General features: G+C 45.1%; 1 protein-coding gene across 2 annotated transcripts in view; it reads right to left on the bottom strand.

The window, feature by feature from the left end:
- The window catches only part of stk3 (serine/threonine kinase 3 (STE20 homolog, yeast)), a 584,348-nt gene extending 563,973 nt beyond the window's left edge, over positions 1–20,375 (bottom strand). The window contains exon 1 of one of the 2 annotated variants that reach the window (XM_072468459.1): positions 20,200–20,375. In XM_072468459.1, the coding sequence (XP_072324560.1) occupies positions 20,200–20,222 (23 nt within the window). In that variant the 5' untranslated portion in view covers positions 20,223–20,375. The remainder of the gene's footprint in view (positions 1–20,199) is intronic. The other variant, XM_072468457.1, reaches the window with a different exon arrangement.
- Positions 20,376–20,747: the final 372 nt, after the last annotated feature.

The following is a 20,747-nucleotide window of genomic DNA, read 5'->3' as shown; positions in this document are numbered from 1 at the left end:
TAGAGTATGAGGGGAAGCTAGAGAGAAATGTAAAAACGGATAGCAAGAGTTTCTACAAATATTTAAAAAGGAAAAGTGTAAGTAAAGGAGTCCTCCACAGAATGAGAATGGGGAGTTAATAGTAGATAAGGAAATTGCAGATGAGATGAACAAATATGTTGCTTCAGTCTTCATGAAAGAGTCAAAAGCTGTAAATCAAGAGTTGGAAGGGAGAAGGGAACTTGGTGAAATTACAATCACTAGTACTGAGTAAACTGATGGAGCTGCGGACTGACAAGTCTCTAGGTCCCAATGGACATCCTAGGGTCATAGAAAAGACTGATACTGAAGTAGTAGATGCGTTTGTGTTAATTTTCCAAAATTTATTAGATTCTGTAACCATTCCATCAGATTACGAAGGGCGGCATGGTAGCACAGTGGTTAGCACTGTTGCTTCACAGCGCCAGGGTCCCAGGTTCGATCCCCACTCGGGTCAATGTCTGTGCGGAGTCTGCACGTTCTCCCTGTGTCTGCGTGGATTTCCTCCCACTAGTCCCGAAAGACGTGCTGTTAGGTAATTTGGACATTCTGAACTCTCCCTCAGTGTACCCGAACAGGTGCCGGAGTGTGGCGACTAGGGTATTTGCACAGTAACTTCATCGCAGTGCTAATGTAAGCCTACTTGTAAGCCTACTTGTGACAATAATAAAGATTATTATTAGCAAATGTGACCACTCTATTAAAGAAGAAGGGGATACAAAAACCAGGAAAACATAGGCCAGTTAGCTTGACATCTGTCATGGGGAAAGTGCTAGAACTGATCATTTAAGGAGGTTATAGCTGGAGACTTAGAAAAACTCAAGGTAATCCAGAAGGCATTTGACAAGTGCCACATCAAAGATTATTGCGGAAAATAAAAGTGACGGGGGTAACATGGTAACACGGATAGAAGATTGGTTGGCTGATAGTAAACAGAGTATGCAAAAATAAGACATTTCGGATTGGTAGGATGTGACAAGTGGAATCCCGCAGGAGTTTGTGCTGGGAATTCAACTTTTTACAATTTATATCAATGACTTAGATGAGGGGTAAAAAGGCACGGTATTGAAATCTGCAGATGACACATAGGTAGGAAAACATGCTGTAACGGTGACATAGCGAGATTGCAGACGGATATAGGTTGAGTGAGTGGGTATAAATCTGACAGATGGACCACGTGCAAAAATGTGCAGTTGTTCACTTTAGCAGGAAGAATAAAAAGGCAGAATATTACTTAAACGGGGAACATCTGCAGAATTTTGAGGTGCAGAAGGATCCAGGTGTTGTGGTGCATGAGTCAAAACATTACTATGCAGGTACAGCATGTAATTAAGAAGGCTAATAGAATGCTATCCTTTATTACTAGACTAATACCAGGAATGGGCAAGTTTGGAGAGGTTAGGTTTGTATCCACTCGAGTTTAGAAGAGTAAGAGGTGACTTGATCAAAACCTTTAAGATCCTGGAGGGGTATTGACAGGATGAATGTGGAGAGAATGTTTCCAATTGTCAGAGAATACAGAACTAGAGATCACTGTTTAAAAATAAGGGATCGAAGGGCAGCAGGATGGCGCAGTGGTAGCACTGCAGTCTCATGGCGCCGAGGTCCCAGGTTCGATCCCAGCTCCGGGTCACTGTCCGTGTGGAGTTTGCACATTCTCCCCGTGTTTGCGTGGATTTCGCCCCCACAACCCAAAGATATGCAAGGTAGGTGGATTGAACATGTTAAATTGCCCCTTAATTGGAAGAAAATTAATTGGGTACTCTAAAATTTATTTTAAGAAAACAAGTGATCGCTCACGATAAGGAGCCATGTTTTCTCTCAGAGGGTCGTGAGTCTCTGGAACTCTCTTCCTCAACAGGCAGTGGAAGTAGAATCTGAATATTTTTAAGGCAGAGCTAGATAGATTCTTAATCAACAAGGGAGTGAAAGGTTATCGACAGGTAGGCAGGAATGTGGGGTTGAAGTTACATTCAAATTAGCCATGATTTTATTGAATGGCAGATCAGGCTTAAGAGGCAGAGTGGGTCTCCTCCTGCTCCTATGAGTGCGATCTATGTGTCATTCCATGTGGTTTTGGCTGGGGGTTTCTCCCCAGCTCTGCCAGCGCATTCCCACCGCTATCTAACCACTATCATCAAATCGCGCCCGGAGTCACTTTTTTTGGACCCTGGTAGTTTCTCACCGATTTAGCCCACACTTAAATGTTTTTTCATCACCGGGGAGCTGAACTCGATGGCTACACCAGCTCCTGAGAGATTAGGCCACTATTTTGAAAGAATGATCTCAAACTGAGCTTGAGGGTCCCCCACACCACCCCACGAACGGGCAATGTCACTCCCCACACACGTGAGCATTACCCCCAACCCGGAGTCAGGACACCCTGCTATGAGGTTTCCCCCTTTTCTGGTCCCCCCCCGCTCCGCCCCCCCATCCTTTACAGGACACCAGCACTTCTGGTTGCCCCTTCATACCCGCCCTTCCCCCCCGCCCCCCCCCTGACGTTTCATACCCCCTCATCACTCCTTTCATGGGCATGGTCCCCCTCAGAACCTAACTCTGGAAATGCCACCCTGGCACTGCCACCCTAGCAGTGTTCCTGTCAGGGTGTTACCCTGCTCTGTCCCTGACCATTCGTGGACCTCCAATGGCCTGGGAGAGCCCCCCCCCTCTTCTTCCCCAGGTGCCGTTCCGCCTGGTCCACATTTGTGCGGACCAGTACTAATCGGCGCCCGGTTGGGGTCTCCTAGGGGGACCCAATAGGTGTCGGAAGTCGGTTAGGTCCAGCGTCAGCAAGGTTAAGTGGGTTCTTAAACCCACTTAACTGTGCGAGACGGTGTCCTACCCCTTGTGGGCATGACCCAGATCGCAACGTCCCGCGAGATCTGGTTAGATCTCGCGAGGTAACAGCCATCGGCAATCCAGGGGGGACGACTCTCCCAGCATTTACCGACCGTATCCTGCTCCGATTCCAGCGTGTCACGGCTGGTAGATCTACATGTTCGTCGGAATTGAACATAAAATGATGTTATGCTTCAGTTATGCAGGGCTTGGTGAGACGACATCTTGAATATGTGTGTCGTATTATTAATAATAATAATTTTATTGTCACAAGTAGGCTTACATTAACACTGAATGAAGTTACTGTGAAAAGCCCCTAGTCGCCACATTCCGACGCCTGTTCAGGCACACACCACACAGAGGGAGAATTCAGAATGTCTAAATGACCTAACAGCGCGTCTTTCAGGACTTGAGGGAGGAAACCGGAGTACCCGGAGGAAACCCACACAAACACAGGGAGAACATTTGGTCTCCTTATTTAAGGATGTAAATCCATTGGAGGCAGTTCAATGGAGGTTTACTAGATTGATAGCTGGAATGAGCAGGTTGTCTTATGACGATAGGTTGGACAGACAAGGCTTGTTTCCACTGGATTTTAGAAGAATGAGGGGTGACTTGATCCTGAACAGTATCGACATGTTGGATGTGGAAAGGGTGGACTCTTCTGGGCAAGTCCAGAACTAGGGGGCACTGTTTTAAAATTAGTGGGCACCCTTTTAAGGACAGAAATTTGGAACTATGCCTCAGGCAATGGAGGCGGGGTAATTGAATATTTTAAGGTGGAAGTAGATTAACTGCTTCAGGCGATAGAGGCTGGGTAATTGGATATTTTTAAGGCGGAGGTAGATTGACTAAATAAGAATCTAAGGTTTGTGGGGGTAGATAGGAATGACGAATTCAAAACATGAACAGATCAAACATGATCTTATTGAATGATGGAGCAGGCTTGAGAAGCCGAATGGCCTACTACTGCTCCTATTTTGTATGTTCGTACGAAAGGGAATAAAAGGCATTTTGGACTGTTGTTTGTGTGAACAATCAGCAATACAAGAAACCAGAAAAGGCAACATATAGCTTGAAAAGATACAATATTTTTGTGTTTTATTTAATTTTATTGCATTATTTTAATCACAATAGATAGCATATCACTTACTGCCCCTTTAGTTTAATTTTAACAAAGGAACAAGCCGACAAAATTCAGAATAAGTTTGTTATCAAGATGTTTGTTCTTAAAAATTTGCATTGCATCAGGCAAAAATCTCATAAAACTTTACTTTTTTGGGAAAGAGTCCTGCCATACCCTTGCATATCCAATTGCAAATTAAATGTCATCCCTCATAAATGGACACAGAAATAGCCAGGAATTACAACACAGAAGTGGTCCTACATTTTTATCCTCCATTAGAAATCAACAATTTATTCAATCATTCATTCACAGGGGCCCAGTTGATAAGATGGCTAGCGCAATGTTCAGATTAACACCAACAACAGTTTGATTCCAGTTCCAGCTGAGGTAGACTTGGGACATAAGAAACTTCAGAGAGTCATGAACACAGCGCAGTCCATCACGCGAACCCGCCTCCCATCCATTGATTATGTCTACACCTTCCGCTGCCTTGGGAAAACGGACAGCATAATCAAAGACCCCTCCCACCCGGAGTATTCACTCTTCCAACTTCTTCCATCGGGCAGTAGATACAAAAGTCTGAGAACACGCACCAACAGGTTCAAAAACGGCTTCTTCCCCACTGTTACCAGACTCCTGAATGACCCTCTTATGGACTGAACTGATCTCTTCAAATACCTTGGGCGGGATTCTCCCAACGGGAGTCTAAGTGCCGACGCCAGAGTAAAAACCGGAGTGTTTTACTCCGGTGTCAGCGCCCGTTCCCAGACCCCTATTCTCCCCCCACCGTGGGGCTAGCAGGGGCGTCGCGCGATTTATGGGGGCAGGGCCTCGGCACGGCGCAGTTGGGCCGGCGCCAACTAGCGCATGTGCGGTGGCCGTCCTCCCCCAGGTTGCCCCGCACAAACATGGCAGATGGATTCAGGCTCGCCGGCGGAAGGAGGCCCGCCGGCCGATCGGTTGGTCCCAATCGCGTATCTGGCCACTCCGGAGGCCCCCACCCCCCGGGAACAGAGCCACCCTCTCCCCCGCCCCCCCCCCCCCCCCCCCCCCCACAGGCCACCCCCCAAGCGTTCGCGACAAGTACCCGCCGGCAGCGAGCAGGTGTGGACGGTGCCAGCGGGACCAGGCCGTTTACGGGCGGCCGCTCAGCCCATCCGGGCCGGAGAATCGCCGCTCGCCATTTGCGGCGATTCTCTGAGAGGCCCGGCGCGATTCTCGCGGCGCTGGTTTCGGGGGGGTGGGAGAATCGCGTGCGGGGGGTCGAGGCGGCGTGGCATGATTTGCGCGGCGCCCCGGCCATTCTCCCACCCGGCAGGGGGGGTGGGGGGAAATACCGCCTCTTTTCTACTGAGTAGTACTGCTCTCCTGTATGCTTCAACCGATGCCTGTGTCTAATTAATAATAATTTAATCATCTTTATTGTCACAAGTAAGCTTACATCAACACTGCAATGAAGTAGGGCAGCACGGTGGTCCGGTGGTTAGCACTGTTGCCTACGGCGCTGAGGACCCGATTTCGATCCCAGTGATGCGCAATCAATTACTCTCAAGACAAAGTGATTCATAACTGAAGGCTTTAATCTGCTAGAACGCTTCCCCAGCAGCTTTGATACAGAAAGTGAAGGCTGCTGGGACGGCACCGGTTCTTAGCTCCGCCCTGAGAGGCGGAGTATATGTACATCAGCCAATGGTAGACTCCTGGGTCTAACCAATGGTCATCCACCTCTCAGGTACCGCAATACCTGGTACTACCACATCCAGCCCGGGGTAACTGTCTGTGTGGAGTTTGCACTTTCTCCCCTTGTCTGCGTGGGTTTCACCCCCACAACCCAAAGATGTGCAGAGTAGGTGGATTGGCCACACTAAATTGCCCCTTAATCGGAAAAAAATAATTGGGTATTCTAAATTTATTTAAAAAAACAAAAACACTGCAATGAAGCTATTGGGGGAAAAACCCTAATCGCCACATTCCGGCACCTGTTCGGGTACACAGAGGGAGAATTCAGAATGTCCAAATTACTTCACAGCATGTCTTTCAGGACTTGTGGGAGGAAACCGGAGCAGCCGGAGGAAACCCACACAGAAACAGGGAGAACGTGCAGACTCCGCGCAGACAGTGACCGAAGCCAGGAATCGATCCTGGGACCCTGGTGCTGTAAAGCAACAGTGCTAACCACTGTGCAACCATGCCACCGTATTTACATTGCGTATTTATGGACGTTCTATGTTTCTTTCATGTATGCAATGATCTGTTTGGACTGTACGCAGAACAATACTTTTCACTGTACGTCGGTACATGTGACAATTAAACAAATCTGAAAAATGTCCCTCCTCGACCTCCCCAAAAGTGGGAGAATAAGCAGGCAATTCGCCAATGACCTGCCATCATACAGTGCACACATGAATGAATGGCAAACAAGCAGATCACATTTAACCACCATGTTCCCATATTCCTTCATCCATTTATCCAAACTATCTAAATCTTGAACACTGACAGTTTCTGCATCAACCACAAAATGAATTCCACTATATCACCAAACTCAATGAAGTATCTCCTATCTTTACTTCTGAATCTTTGACAAAAATTGTGCATCTGCAACCACTCATTGTTCACACATTAGCAGTCTGCTTCTGTCTACTCTATCCTATTATTTCAACTCATACTGAAATCTGCATTGATCAAAAAACAACAGGCCAATGCATTCATTCCTTATATTTCCTTTCCATATCAGTGACGTAGTGAACAAGCATTGTACTCAATTTCCTTCCTGTAGTGTGGAGCTAAATACTGCATATGACTTAAGATTTTATATCAGATCATTATTTTGGGGCTTTTCTACTCAATATCCCTTTATGATAAAACTTGGAATTCCAATCACTTTTTTATACCTAAGAACGTGAATTACTGCCTTTAAAGCGATGTGAACCTGTACCCCAATCCCTCTGCTCTTCAACAGTAACCTACTTCCAATCAAAACACAGCGGCAATTTTTTAAAAAAATTAAAATGCATTCCTCACACTGTCTTGACAAGATACACCTTGTACAGTATGCCAAAGATATTTTAAAGGCCTTCCATGATTGAAAACAACTATTTGCTCTTTCAGTCAAAAGTTCCAGACCACTTGGATATCTGTGGATGGCCTTCGGGGTAATTAAAGGGAATGTTGCTCAGGCCAGGCACAGCTCTTCAATACTTCCCCCCCCCCTTTCCATTAAAGATGAGTCAAATAACAAAAAAAGTTAGTAATTTAGAAGAAAAGTAATTCTGGGAAGGTACATCATTGCACCATAGAATCAAATTCTCATCAAGGAATTCAAGCCTTAAAGGCTACAAAACACAAGGCTGGAATAAAATGTGGAATATGAATATTCCTTATTTAAAGTTAATTTAATCCAGGAGTGATTTGTTTTTAATTCATTTATGGTACTTCCCATTCCTAATTGCCCTTAAACTTAGTGGCTTGCCAGGCCATTTCAGAGGGCATTTAAGAATCAACCACATCACTGGAGTCACATGTAGTCAAGACCAGGTTGGCAGATTTCCTCCCCTAAAAGGACATTAGTGAACCAGATGGGTATTTACGACAATTGACAATGACTTTTAATTCCAGAATTCTATTCAATTCAAATGTCACCACCTGTCATGGAAAAGGCAAAGGGAATATGTAAAAAACAAAGTATTTGCACAAAGAGCTTGTTTTTAAAAAATTAATTTACAAGATGTGGGTGTCACTGGTTAGGCCAGCATTTATTGCCCATCCCTAGTTGCCCTTCAGAAGGTGCTGGTGAGCTGCCTTCTTGAACCGCTGCAGTCTCGGAGGTGTTGGTACACACACTGTGCTGTTAGGGAGGGAGCTCCAGGACATTGCCCCAGCGAGTGTGCAGGAACATCAATATATTTCCAAGTCAGGGTGGTGTGTGACTTGGAGGGGAACCTGCAGGTGGTGGCGTTCCCACATATCTGCTGCTCTTGTCCTTCTAAATGGTAGTGATCATGGGTTTGTACGGTGCTGTCTAAGGAACCTTGGTTACTGCAGTGCATCTCATAGATGGTACATATATCTCGCCGGTAGTGGAGGGTTCAAATGTCTGTGTGGAAGTTGGGGCAATCAAATTGGCTGCTTTGTTCTGGGTGGCATTGAGCTTCTTAAGTGTTGTTGGAGCTGCACTCATCCAAGGGGGGGGGGGGGGGGGGGTCAGGAAGTGACTTATTCACCGTAGGATGTGGCCCTGGTAGCCACAATATTAATATGGCTAGTCCAATTCAGTTTCTGATCAATGGTAACCCCAGGACGTTGATTGTGGGGGGTTCAGCAATGGTAATGAATGTCATGGGGCGATGGTTAGATCCTCTCTTGTAGGAGATGGTCATTGCCTTGCACTTGTGTGGCGTGGATGTTACTTGCCACTTGTCAACCCAAGCTTGGATATTGTCCAGGTCTTGCTGCATTTGGACATGGACTGCTTCACTATCTTGAGGACTCGTGAATGTTACTGAACATCGTGCTGTTATCTGCGAACATCCCTACTTCTAACCTTATGATGGAAGGGAGGTCTCATTGATGAAGCAGCTGAAGATGGTTGGGTCGAGGGCACTATTTTGGGTTCTTTCCTCTCGAGAGAAGGTAAATCGAAAAGTTTAGCATCACATCGAATCTCAGATGCCATCTGTTCTTGAGCAATGGGAACCGATGTAGGAAGTCAGTGGGGACGGAAACAAAAGGCAGGAAGGGAGAATGTGTAAAGCATGACCAGAGAAAGCAGGGTAGAGAGCAAGGAAAGTCTACATTACACTGCATTTATTTCAATGCAAGGGGCCTGACGGGCAAAGCGGATGAACTCAGGGCATGGATGGGAACATGGGACTGGGATATTATAGCTATGACTGAAACATGGCTAAGGGAGGGGCAGGACTGGCAGCTCAATGTTCCGGGGTACAGATGCTATAGAAAGGATAGAACAGGGGGTAAGAGAGGAGGGGGAGTGGCGTTTTTGATTAGGGAGAACATCACGGCAGTACTTAGAGGGGATATATCCGAGGGTTCGTCCACTGAGTCTATATGGGTGGAACTGAAAAATAAGAAGGGAGAGATCACCTTGATAGGACTGTACTACAGGCCCCCAAATAGTCAGCGGGAAATTGAGGAGCAAATATGTAAGGAGGTTACAGATAGCTGCAAGGATAATAGGGTGGTAGTGGTAGGGGACTTTAACTTTCCCAACATTGACTGGGACAGCCATAGCATTAGGGGCTTGGATGGAGGGAAATTTGTTGAGTGTATTCAGGAGGAATTTCTCATTCGGTATGTGGATGGACCGACTAGAGAGGGGGCAAAACTTGACCTCGTCTTGGGAAATAAGGAAGGGCAAGTGACAGAAGTGTTAGTGAGGGATCACTTTGGGACAAGTGACCATAACTCCATTAGTTTTAAGATAGCTATGGAGAATGATAGGTCTGGCCCAAGAGTTAAAATTCTTAATTGGGGCAAGGCAAATTTTGATGGTATCAGACAGGAACTTTCAGAGGTAGATTGGGGGAGACTGTTGGCAGGCAAAGGTACGGCTGGTAAATGGGAGGCTTTTAAAAATGTGTTAACCAGGGTGCAGGGTAAGCACATTCCCTTTAGAGTGAAGGGCAAGGCTGGTAGAAGTAGGGAACCCTGGATGACTCGAGATATTGAGACTCTGGTCAAAAAGGAGGCATATGACGTACATAAACAACTGGGATCAAGTGGATCCCTTGAAGAGTATAGAGATTGTCGAAATAGAGTTAAGAGGGAAATCAGGAGGGCAAAAAGGGGACATGAAATTGCTTTGACAAATAAGGCAAAGGAGAACCCAAAGAGCTTCTACAGATACATAAAGGGGAAAAGAGTAACTAGGGACAGAGTAGGGCCTCTTAAGGATCAACAAGGACATCTATGTGCAGAGCCACAAGAGTTGGGTGAGATCCTGAATGAATATTTCTCATCGGTATTCACGGTGGAGAAAGGCATGGATGTTAGGAAACTAAGGGAAATAAATAGTGATGTCTTGAGAAGTGTGCATATTGTAAGGTTTTCGGGCAATTCGGCCCTTTTTGGACTGCCCAAGAATAAAACCCAGAGACTGTAAACTGGACACTTTTCAGCCAAAGGAACGTAACCAAATTTCCCAGCAGGCTTGGTCCGCTGAGCTGAGTAGGGGCATAGGTATTTACAACACCCCCCCCCCCCCCCCCCCCCGGAGCTACAAGGAAGAAGGAGCCAGACAACGAAATAGGATTAAACACAGAGACAAAGGGGAATGGTAATGCTGTAAGGGGCCTGCCTGCAAGCAGGACAATGGGATGGTCATAGCCCCATGCAGATGTAAATGACTTTGCCTCCACCAGAGCAGAATCCAATCAACACCCCATCAACATAGCAGCGATCTCCAGAGCAGACGGAAGACTTTGAAAATCTTCACAAGGGAGCTCAACCTCGTTATCTCAAAAAGCAGACTGGAGGCGGACCTAGGGGAGGTACTCCTATCTTGGCAGGTCTGACAGGCTCAAAGGGGGCAGGACCAGCGGGAACTTTAAACCTTATGGATTCAATGCAAAAGGGGCTGGCCGAACACAGGAAAAAGCCAGGTAAAACGGATATAAAAGGGGCTGTGTTTCGATTGAGGGTCTCTTGGCTTGACCTCTCCACCTTTGACTTGACCTCCTGCAGCCTGTGACTGTAAGTACCCTGCAGCAGCTTGCGAAACTCCCTTGACCTTGATAGTGGTTGAGGCTTTGGGGAAGGGGACTTGATTTGTGTTCTGTGTCATTGCTAAAACTGTGTAACAATAAGATTTTACGTTGTGTCCGTTATAGTACTTTCTGAATAGACTTAGTTTGTGTTAGAGTTTAAGATTTTATTATAATTTCTTCTGTTTGATGATTTTGACCTGGGTTTTGCAATAAACCTTGATTTGCTGATAATTGGAGTCGTTTAAATTCTTCAATCTCTCACCAGCGATCTCTGACCAAGTCATTGTTAAGATATTCCTCACTTTAATTCCGGGTTCGAGAATCTAGGGTCATCTTGAACGATTCACTCAGGACAGGCTGCTGGTTAGGTAATAAACAGCAGTGTCCTATTCTCTCTCTTGGGAAAGCTACTCCAGCGAAGTAGGAACTGGGTGGGTGTTGCACCACCGGCAAGAGAGAGAATCACCTGGGCATTGGTGGGGGTCTGGATATCTGTGTGATATAAGCCTCAGGCTTCCGGTTAGGGATAAACGGCAGGCTTGATTCAGTGCTCTCTTCCGTGGAGGTGTCCCAGTGCGGCATCCCCTGGCCTCTGAAGTTTCAGTGCCAGCTGGAGAGAGACACACACAGTACTCAAACCCCAGATATCGGCCCAGTAGTGGAGTAGCAGAGATGGAACCCTCTACAATATTACAGAGGAGGAGGTGCTGGAAGTCTTAAAGCGCATCAAGGTAGATAAATCCCCGGGACCTGATGAAATGTATCCCAGGATGTTGTGGGAGGCTAGGGAGGAAATTGCGGGTCCCCTAACAGAGATATTTGAATCATCGGCAGCCACAGGTGAGGTGCCTGAAGATTGGAGAGTGGCGAATGTTGTGCCCTTGTTTAAGAAGGGCAGCAGGGAAAAGCCTGGGAACTACAGACCGGTGAGCCTAACGAATGTAGTAGGTAAGTTGCTAGAAGGTATTCTGAGAGACAGGATCTACAAGCATTTAGAGGGGCAAGGACTGATTCGGGGCAGTCAGCATGGCTTTGTGCGTGGAAAATCATGTCTCACAAATTTGATTGAGTTTTTTGAGGGAGTGACCAAGGTAGATGAGGGCAGTGCAGTAGACGTTGTCTACATGGACTTTAGCAAAGCCTTTGACAAGGTACCGCATGGTAGGTTGTTGCAAAAGGTTAAAGCTCACGGGATCCAGGGTGAGGTTGCCAATTGGATTCAAAATTGGCTGGACGACAGAAGGCAGAGAGGGTGGTTGTAGAGGGTTGTTTTTCAAACTGGAGGCCTGTGACCAGTGGTGTGCCTCAGGGATCGGTGCTGGGCCCACTGTTATTTGTGATTTATATTAATGATTTGGATGAGAATTTAGGAGGCATGGTTAGTAAGTTTGCAGATGACACCAAGATTGGTGGCACAGTGGATAGTGAAGGTTATCTAGGATTGCAACGGGATCTTGATCAATTAGGCCAGTGGGCCGACGAATGGCAGATGGAGTTTAATTTAGATAAATGTGAGGTGATGCATTTTGGCAGATCGAATCAGGCCAGGACCTACTCAGTTAATGCTATGGCGTTGGGGAAAGTTATAGAACAAAGAGATCTAGGAGTACAGGTTCATAGCTCCATGAAGGTGGAGTCGCAGGTGGACAGGGTGGTGAAGAAGGCATTCGGCATGCTTGGTTTCATTGGTCAGAACATTGAATACAGGAGTTGGGACGTCTTGTTGAAGTTGTACAAGACATTGGTACGGCCACACCTGGAATACTGTGTGCAGTTCTGGTCACCCTATTATAGAAAGGATATTATTAAATTAGAAAGAGTGCAGAAAAGATTTACTAGGATGTTACCGGGACTTAATGGTTTGAGTTATAAGGAGAGGCTGGATAGACTGGGACTTTTTCCCCTGGAGCGTAGGAGGTTTAGGGGTGATCTTATAGAGGTCTATAACATAATGAGGGGCATAGATAAGGTAGATAGTCAACATCTTTTCCCAAAGGTAGGGGAGTCTAAAACTAGAGGGCATAGGTTTAAGGTGAGAGGGGAGAGATTCAGAAGGGCCCAGAGGGGCAGTTTCTTCACTCAGAGGGTAGTGAGTGTCTGGAATGTGCTGCCAGAGGTAGTAGTAGAGGCGGGTACAATTGTGTCTTTTAAAAAGCATTTAGATAGTTACATGGGTAAGATGGGTATAGAGGGTTATGGGCCAATGCGGGCAACTGGGACTAGCTTAATGGTAAAAACTGGCGGCATGGACTGGTTGGGCCGAAGGGCCTGTTTCCATGCTGTAAACTTCTATGATTCTATGATAACTTCACAATTGGTCCATCAAGAAGAAATGCACCTCAACTCCAATAAGTTCACGACTGTTGATATCTATATTGCTCAAAACAAACTGACCCCTCAGTCTGTCACTGAACATTGTAACACTGTCAACTGTTGAGTATGTTTATCCAGGCAGTTCTAAAATGGGATGTACATGGTACCTGTCAGTCCTATTGTTAAGCAAGCTAATATCCTTCAGAAACTGAAACACCATTCCCTCTCAAGTCATTATGTTGAAAGCATTTTAAATCTTTTGTTCTCCCCGTACTGGAATATAGGGCACCAGTGTGCTTGAGCGGAATGACAAAGCAGCAATACAAGGCCAGTCAGAAAAGGGCTTGCAGACTCTTTCTTGGACCTGACTACCAAAGTCGCTCGGATGTTTTATACGATTGGGGCCTGGAGTCACTCAAACTTTGTCATTCTTTCAAGAGATAGCTGACGAACTCCGAATTACAATGCTCATTACCCAGAGAGCTCTCAAAGCAACTGCCAGCCGCAGAACTCAAAACAACTAACTGAATTAAAATGTAAAACAGCAAGATTTATGATATCTCATCTGCTCAATGCATAAACTCTAATGACTGTTCAACTTTAAACCTTGAACTAAAAGGACCCTAAACTAATGATCAATATGTTCTTTTACCCTGCTCTATAATGTTTTGTATTTTTACATTCTACTTGGAAAAATGATCGATTGCAAAACTTACCTCAATTCAACCATTGACCATGGTGATGTAAGTTGATTTTAAATAAATAAACCCATGAGGAATAAATGAATGAAATGAACCTTTAATGATAGGCGAGGGGTGACCTAATAAAGGTCTTAAAAATTAAGAAGGGATTCAATAGGGCAGAAGTAGAGAAGATATTTCCACTTGTGGGGCTATCCAAAATTAGGGTTCATATTGATAGTGAGCAATAAATGTAACAAGGAACTGAAGAGATTTTTTTTCCGGAAAATATTGAACTCACTACCTAGCATATGGGAGTGGATAGGGAAGCAGGATAAGTATGTGAGGGAGAAAAAGATAGAAGGGTGTCCTGATTTGGTACAATGAGATGAGGCTTGTGCAGAACATAATGCAGGTAAAGACCAGTTGGGTTGAATTCCTGCTTTTTCTTATAAATTATATGCAATATACTTTGTATTATTTCAATTTTAAAAATCCACAAAAATGGAAGTAAAACACTCAAACTTTAATACGTGGCAATGTAATTTTAAAAATACTGGAGAAGCAACAATGCTCTATAATTCTCCAAACCCTCCTCGTATTCTTTTCCATTGGTATGAATTATCAACTGAAGTAAATGGTAACTCAGAAGGTTCTCGCTTCAAGGCCCACTCCTGAATCTTAATCGATGCAGGCACTTTCTTACAATGTTGGAGGACTGTATTGTAGGAAGAGTGGAAAATGACAAATATGATACTCCTATTCAAAAGGTGCAAGGACATTCCCAGTAACTACAGGCTGGTCAATTTAACATCAGTGGTGAGCAAGGTTTTAGAAACAACAACCAGAGAGAGAGAAAGAAAATCAATGGATGTTTAAGTTAATCAAGGATAGCCAACACGGATTTCATTGTGTTTTGTTAACCTAATCAAATATTTTGATGCAGTACCAGAGAAGGTTGACAAAGAGACATTATCTTGGATAGTTTGTTGGATGTTGCCCAGATAGATTTTAAGAAACCATATGACAAAGTACCGCATAAAAGATCTGGTTAACAAAATTGATGCTCATGAAAGATGGTTCAGTGTCAACTTGGAATTTATCAAATTCTGAAGAACAGAAATTGAGGATTGGTTCGCTAACTTGAATCAGAGTAGACAAAATGGGTCATTCCCGGGTTGGAAGGATGTAAACAGTGGAGGATCACAGGAATCAGTGCTGCAGCCTCAACTATTTACAATCTACATCAATGACTTGGATGAAGGGACCAAATGTATGATTGATAAATTTGTTAGCGATACAAAGGTATGTCAGAAAATAAGTTGCAAAGAGAACATAAGGGATATCATTAGGTTGAGTGAGTGAGTAGCAGATGGGAGTATTTTGTGGGAAAATGTGAACTTGGACACTTTTGCATGAAGAATAAATAACATTATTTTATTTCATTGGAAAGAGATTGCAAAACTCTTCAGTACCAAGAGATCTGGGTGCTCTGGTACATGAATCACAGAAAGTTGGCATACAGGCAGAGCAAGTTATTAGGAAAACAAATGGAATGTTATTATTCATTGCAAAGAGGAATGGAATATAAAGTAGGGATAAAAGCAAAATACTGCGGATGCTGGAAATCTGAAAGAAAAATAGAAAATGCTGGAAAAACCCAGCAGGTCTGGCAGCATCTGTGGAGAGAGAAACAGAGTTAACATTCCAAGTTTGTATGACAGATCAGAACATTAACTCTCCACAGATACTGCCAGACCTGAGTTTTTCCAGCATTTTCAAGTTTTATAAAAGTACAGGTAATAATAATAATAATCGCTTATTGTCACAAGTAGGCTTCAATGAAGTTACTGTGAAAAGCCTCTAGTCGCCACATTCCGGCGCCTGTTCAGGGAGACCAGTACGGGAATTGAACCCGCGCTGCTGGCATTGTTCAGAATTCAAAACCAGCTGTTTAGCCCACTGTGCTAAACCAGTTCTGCTACAGTTGTATAGGGTATGAGTGAGACCATATCTAGGAGGTACCATCGTTCAGATGAAACATGAAACGAAGGACCTTTCTGGCCTCAAGAGATGAACAAAAGATTCCATTATAAGTTAAAAGGTTGGGGGCTTCTCATAGTCATAAGAGTATTACAGCACAGAATGAGGCCCATTTCCCGCACTTGGTCCATAGCCTTGTATGCTGTGGCATTTCAAGTGCTCAGCTAACTGCTTCTTAAATGCTATGAGGGTTCCCACCTCTACCACCCTTTCAGACAGCGAGTTCCAGATTCCCACCACCCTCTGGCTGAAAAAGTCTTTCCTCAAATCCCCTCTAAATCTTCTGCCCCTGATCTTAAAACTATGCCCCCTGGTTATTGACCCCTCTACTAAGGGGAAAGGTTCCTTCCTATCTATAGTACCTCGGTCTCTCAATTTTGTACACCACGATCAGGTCCCACCTCAGTCTTCTTTGCTCAAAGGAAGCAACCCCAGCCTGACTAGTCTCTCTTCATAGCTGAAACCCTTCAGCCCAGGCAGCATCCTGTTGAATCACCACTGCACCCTCTCTAGTGTAATCACATCCTTCCTAGTATGATGCCAGAACTGCACATAGTACTCCTGCTGTGCATAATGTGTTTTATACAGCTCCGTCATAACCTCCCTGGTATACTCTGTGCCTCAGCTAATAAAGGCAAGTATCCCATATCCCATTCTTAACCACCTTATCTACCTGTCCTGCTTCCTTCAGGGATCTATGGACATGCATTCCAATGTCCCTCTGTACTTCCCAGCATCTTACTATTCATTGTGTATTTCCATGCCTATTTTGCCCTCCCAAAATGCATTATCTCACACTTCTATTGATCCCCAAGTAAACATTTATAAAAAAAATTTAAAGGCTTGCATTTCGACAGTAACTTTAAGGATGTCACAAAACACTTGATAAACAATGGGAGTACTTTTGGTGTATTAGAATCTTGGAAGTGCAGGGTCGGATTAGGACAAGTCAGCATGGATTTAGTAAGGGGAGGTCGTGCCTGACAAACCTGTTAGGGTTCTTTGAAGAGATAACAAATAGGTTAGACCAAGGAGAGCCAATGGATGTTATCTATCTTGACTTCCATAAGGCCTTTGATAAGGTGCCTCACGGGAGACTGCTGAGTAAAATAAGGGCCCATGGTATTCGAGGCAAGGTACTAACATGGATTGACGATTGGCTGTCAGGCAGAAGGCAGAGAGTTGGGATAAAAGGTTCTTCTTCGGAATGGCAACCGGTGACGAGTGGTGTCCCGCAGGGTTCAGTGTTGGGGCCACAGCTGTTCTCTTTATATATATTAACAATCTAGATGACGGGACTGGGGGTATTCTGGCTAAGTTTGCCAATGATACAAAGATAGGTGGAGGGGCAGGTAGTATGGAGGAGGTGGGGAGGCTGCAGAAAGATTTAGACAGTTTAGGAGAGTGGTCCAAGAAATGGCTGATGAAATTCAACGTGGGCAAGTGCGAGGTCTTGCACTTTGGAAAAAAGAATAGAGGCATGGACTATTTTCTAAACGGTGACAAAATTCATAATGCTGAAGTGCAAAGGGACTTGGGAGTCCTAGTCCAGGATTCTCTAAAGGCAAACTTGCAGGTTGAGTCCGTAATTAAGAAAGCAAATGCAATATTGTCATTCATCTCAAGAGGCTTGGTATATAAAACCATTCTGAAGCTTTATAAAGCATTAGTTAGGCCCCATTTAGAATACCGTGAGCAATTTTGGGCCCCACACCTCAGGAAGGACATACTGGCACTGGAGCGGGTCCAGCGGAGATTCACACGGATAATCCCAGGAATGGTAGGCCTAACATACGATGAACGTCTGAGGATCCTGGGATTATATTCATTGGAGTTTAGGAGGTTGAGGGGAGATCTAATAGAAACTTACAAGATAATGAATGGCTTAGATAGGGTGGACGTAGGGAAGTTGTTTCCATTAGCAGGGGAGACTAGGACCCGGGGGCACAGCCTTAGAATAAAAGGGAGTCACTTTAGAACAGAGATGAGGAGAAATTTCTTCAGCCAGAGAGTGGTGGGTCTGTGGAATTCACTGCCACAGAGGGCGGTGGAGGCCGGGACGTTGAGTGTCTTTAAGACAGAAGTTGATAAATTCTTGATTTCTCGAGGAGTTAAGGGCTATGGAGAGAGAGCGGGTAAATGGAGTTGAAATCAGCCATGATTGAATGGTGGAGTGGACTCGATGGGCCAAATGGCCTTACTTCCGCTCCTATGTCTTATGGAAGCCAATGAAAATGTTATTTTATGATAGGTGGAAAGGCTGGGCTTTCCGCTAGAGTTTAGAAGAGTCAGGGGTAACTTGATTGAGGTATATAATGTCACAATCCCCTGGGCTAGTGCGCAGTCAATTTCAGCCAACCTTGACCCAGAGTTGCCACGCAAGTGGAATTAGATGTTATTTTAAAATACCTGAGGACCTTGACTGAGCCCAATAAACTGCAGTTACCACCAGGTTTGTAAATTTAACACAAATAACCTTTTATTATTTAACAGTAATATAATTAAACTCACAAAAATATAAGTAACCACCTAATATCCCTTTCCAACTCGCCCCACTCTATAAACACACACACACAAACAACATAGAGGGAAATGGTAATGGAGAGGGAAGAAAAATGATGATAAAATAGAAAGGATAAAATATCTCCAATGCACTATGATAGTTTTCAATTAACATCTTTCAGGTTTTCAAGCTTACACTTTGATGCTTCTTCCTTCGAAGCTTGAAAAGGTTTTCTCTGGCAAGGCTGTCTATTTTCTTTGTAGATTCAAGATCATTTCAACTGTGCAGTAAAAATGTGCCAGGCACTCACTGGTTTTAGAACAATAAAGCAGTCCTTTATTTCAGCACAGAGAGTTCCTCGTTCATGGTCGAATCACTTCTGACCAACTCTCTTCGAAGCATCCCACAGGAACCAATCACTGATTGTTATCAGCTAGAACACTGTCCCTGGCCAACCCACAGGTTGCCAGCCAGCCAATCAAACTGACTTCATCCAAAGTTGGTCCTTCCCTCAGCACTGATGAGTCTGTGTTCTCCTCTCCAAAATCAAATCCTGGAACACACTGTCTTGACCAGCAGGCTGCCTCAGTATAAGTCCACTGCTTAAAGGGGTGTGGACCAAAAAATAAATAAAACCAAAGAAATGAGAACAAAGGGAAATCAAAAGGAAGAACTGCAGCAATACGATCCTGAACAGTATTGACAAGTTGGACATTGAAAGGATGTTTCCTCTTGTGGGGGAGTCCAGAATTGAGAGACACTGTTTCAAAATTAGGGGTTGCCCTTATAAAACAGAGATGAGAATGGTTTTCTCTCAGGATTGTGCAACTTTAGACCTTTGCCTCCGAAACAGTGGAAGAGGGATCACTGAATATTATTAAGGCAGAGGTAAATAGACCCTTCTTGGGCAAGGGGATCAAAGGCTTTCGGAGGAAGATGGGGTGTGTGGAACTCAACACAAACAGATCAGCCATGATCCTATTTAATGGCAGAACAGGCTCGAGGTGCCAAGCGGCCTATTGATCCCAATTCGTATGCTGCAAAAGGCAATCTACCACAAAAGCAATGTTATAATACCCAGGTAATCCGTGTTAGGGATGTGGTTCAAAAGATAAACGTTGGTCTCAGTCCAGCTAGGGAAAACACATGTTCTTCTTCAGTGGCACAAAATCTTGACATCCTCCTGTGAACGCAGACAGGGATTTGGTTCCACATCTCATCAGAAAGTCTGCACCTGTCAAATCAGGGCTACCTCACTAGAGCACTGAACTGTATGCTTACATGTTTGTACTCAAGCCTCAGGAGCATGACTTGAACACCCTTCCCTCAATGAGCACACCCTCATACAAACTTTTGCCTCACATGTTTAATTTGTGGAACCGCCCTGTGTGAAAATTACCTGCCACATTTACTTCTATTACAACACCTCAAAAGTGTTGTAATAGAGGCCATGAGGTACATTAACATGAATGCAACTTGCTCCTTTTTCTTTGCCCGGATTGTTTAATGCCCTTTGACAAAAAGAGTGTTACCGCGTGTTGCTTCCACATAGTGAACCCATCATGGCACATCCTTAACCCAGGTACCAAAAACATACATAATCCACTCAAATTAATCGACCTAGGCCAAACTCATACTTCCGCAGTCACTAATTTGTTTTAATGCAGATCAACAAGAAACAATTTTGAAAACGAGCTAAAAAAACACACACACCAATGGTCATTTGAATATGGGTGGCAACATGGCACCGTCTAAAAACACTGGAACTTTAAATGCCTTGTTGGACAGATTGCATCAAGGAACCCACAATGCGGGGAGATTGGGAAGGAGGAAAATCCTTGCCGAATTTCCACCTTCTTACTGTGAACACCCAACACATTGCAAAGCTATTTCATACAGGGGATTCCTCAGCCACCCCGCCCCCTTGACATCCCCCAAGGGGGTTGTCAGTACCTTTTTGACGCCGACGGCTCCATGGCTGTGGTGACGCCTTTTAAACGCGCGACGGGTGAGACGGCAGTTGCGACGGTTAAACTTTCAAACCGCCATCGTTCCGGCGGCAGCTGCCAACCACTCGCCCGGCTCGCCCGTGACGTCACGGCACGCGCGCCTCCCGACCAACTCAGACTGCTGATTGAAGCTGCGGCCGCGGAATCGCCCCGCCCCCATCCCCCACCCTGCTCGGCCCCGCCCTCAACCCATCCCATTGGCCCCGGCGCCAGATATCACCCGCGCCGCTGCGCCATCTGTGTGGCCTCGAGCAGCTGTCCATCATCCGACGCGTTTGAGGGAACGGTTGGCTGGACAGATGACGGGCGGTGTCCTCTGTCCTTTAACCGCCCCGCCCCACTGACTCCTATTGGTGATTGAACATGTCCATCATCACGGAGCCCCGCCTTCCCAGTGGCCAATCAGAAAGCAGATAGGATCCTCAATGCCCATTGGCGGATTCATGACAACAACTTCCCCTCTCCCCCATTTCCTTTCTTTAACTCTTTTGT

The sequence above is a fragment of the Scyliorhinus torazame genome, chromosome 11 (assembly GCF_047496885.1).
Source record: "Scyliorhinus torazame isolate Kashiwa2021f chromosome 11, sScyTor2.1, whole genome shotgun sequence".
NCBI lineage: Eukaryota > Metazoa > Chordata > Chondrichthyes > Carcharhiniformes > Scyliorhinidae > Scyliorhinus > Scyliorhinus torazame.
Note: the sequence above shows the minus strand (reverse complement) of the source record. Positions and strands in the feature narration are given on the sequence as shown.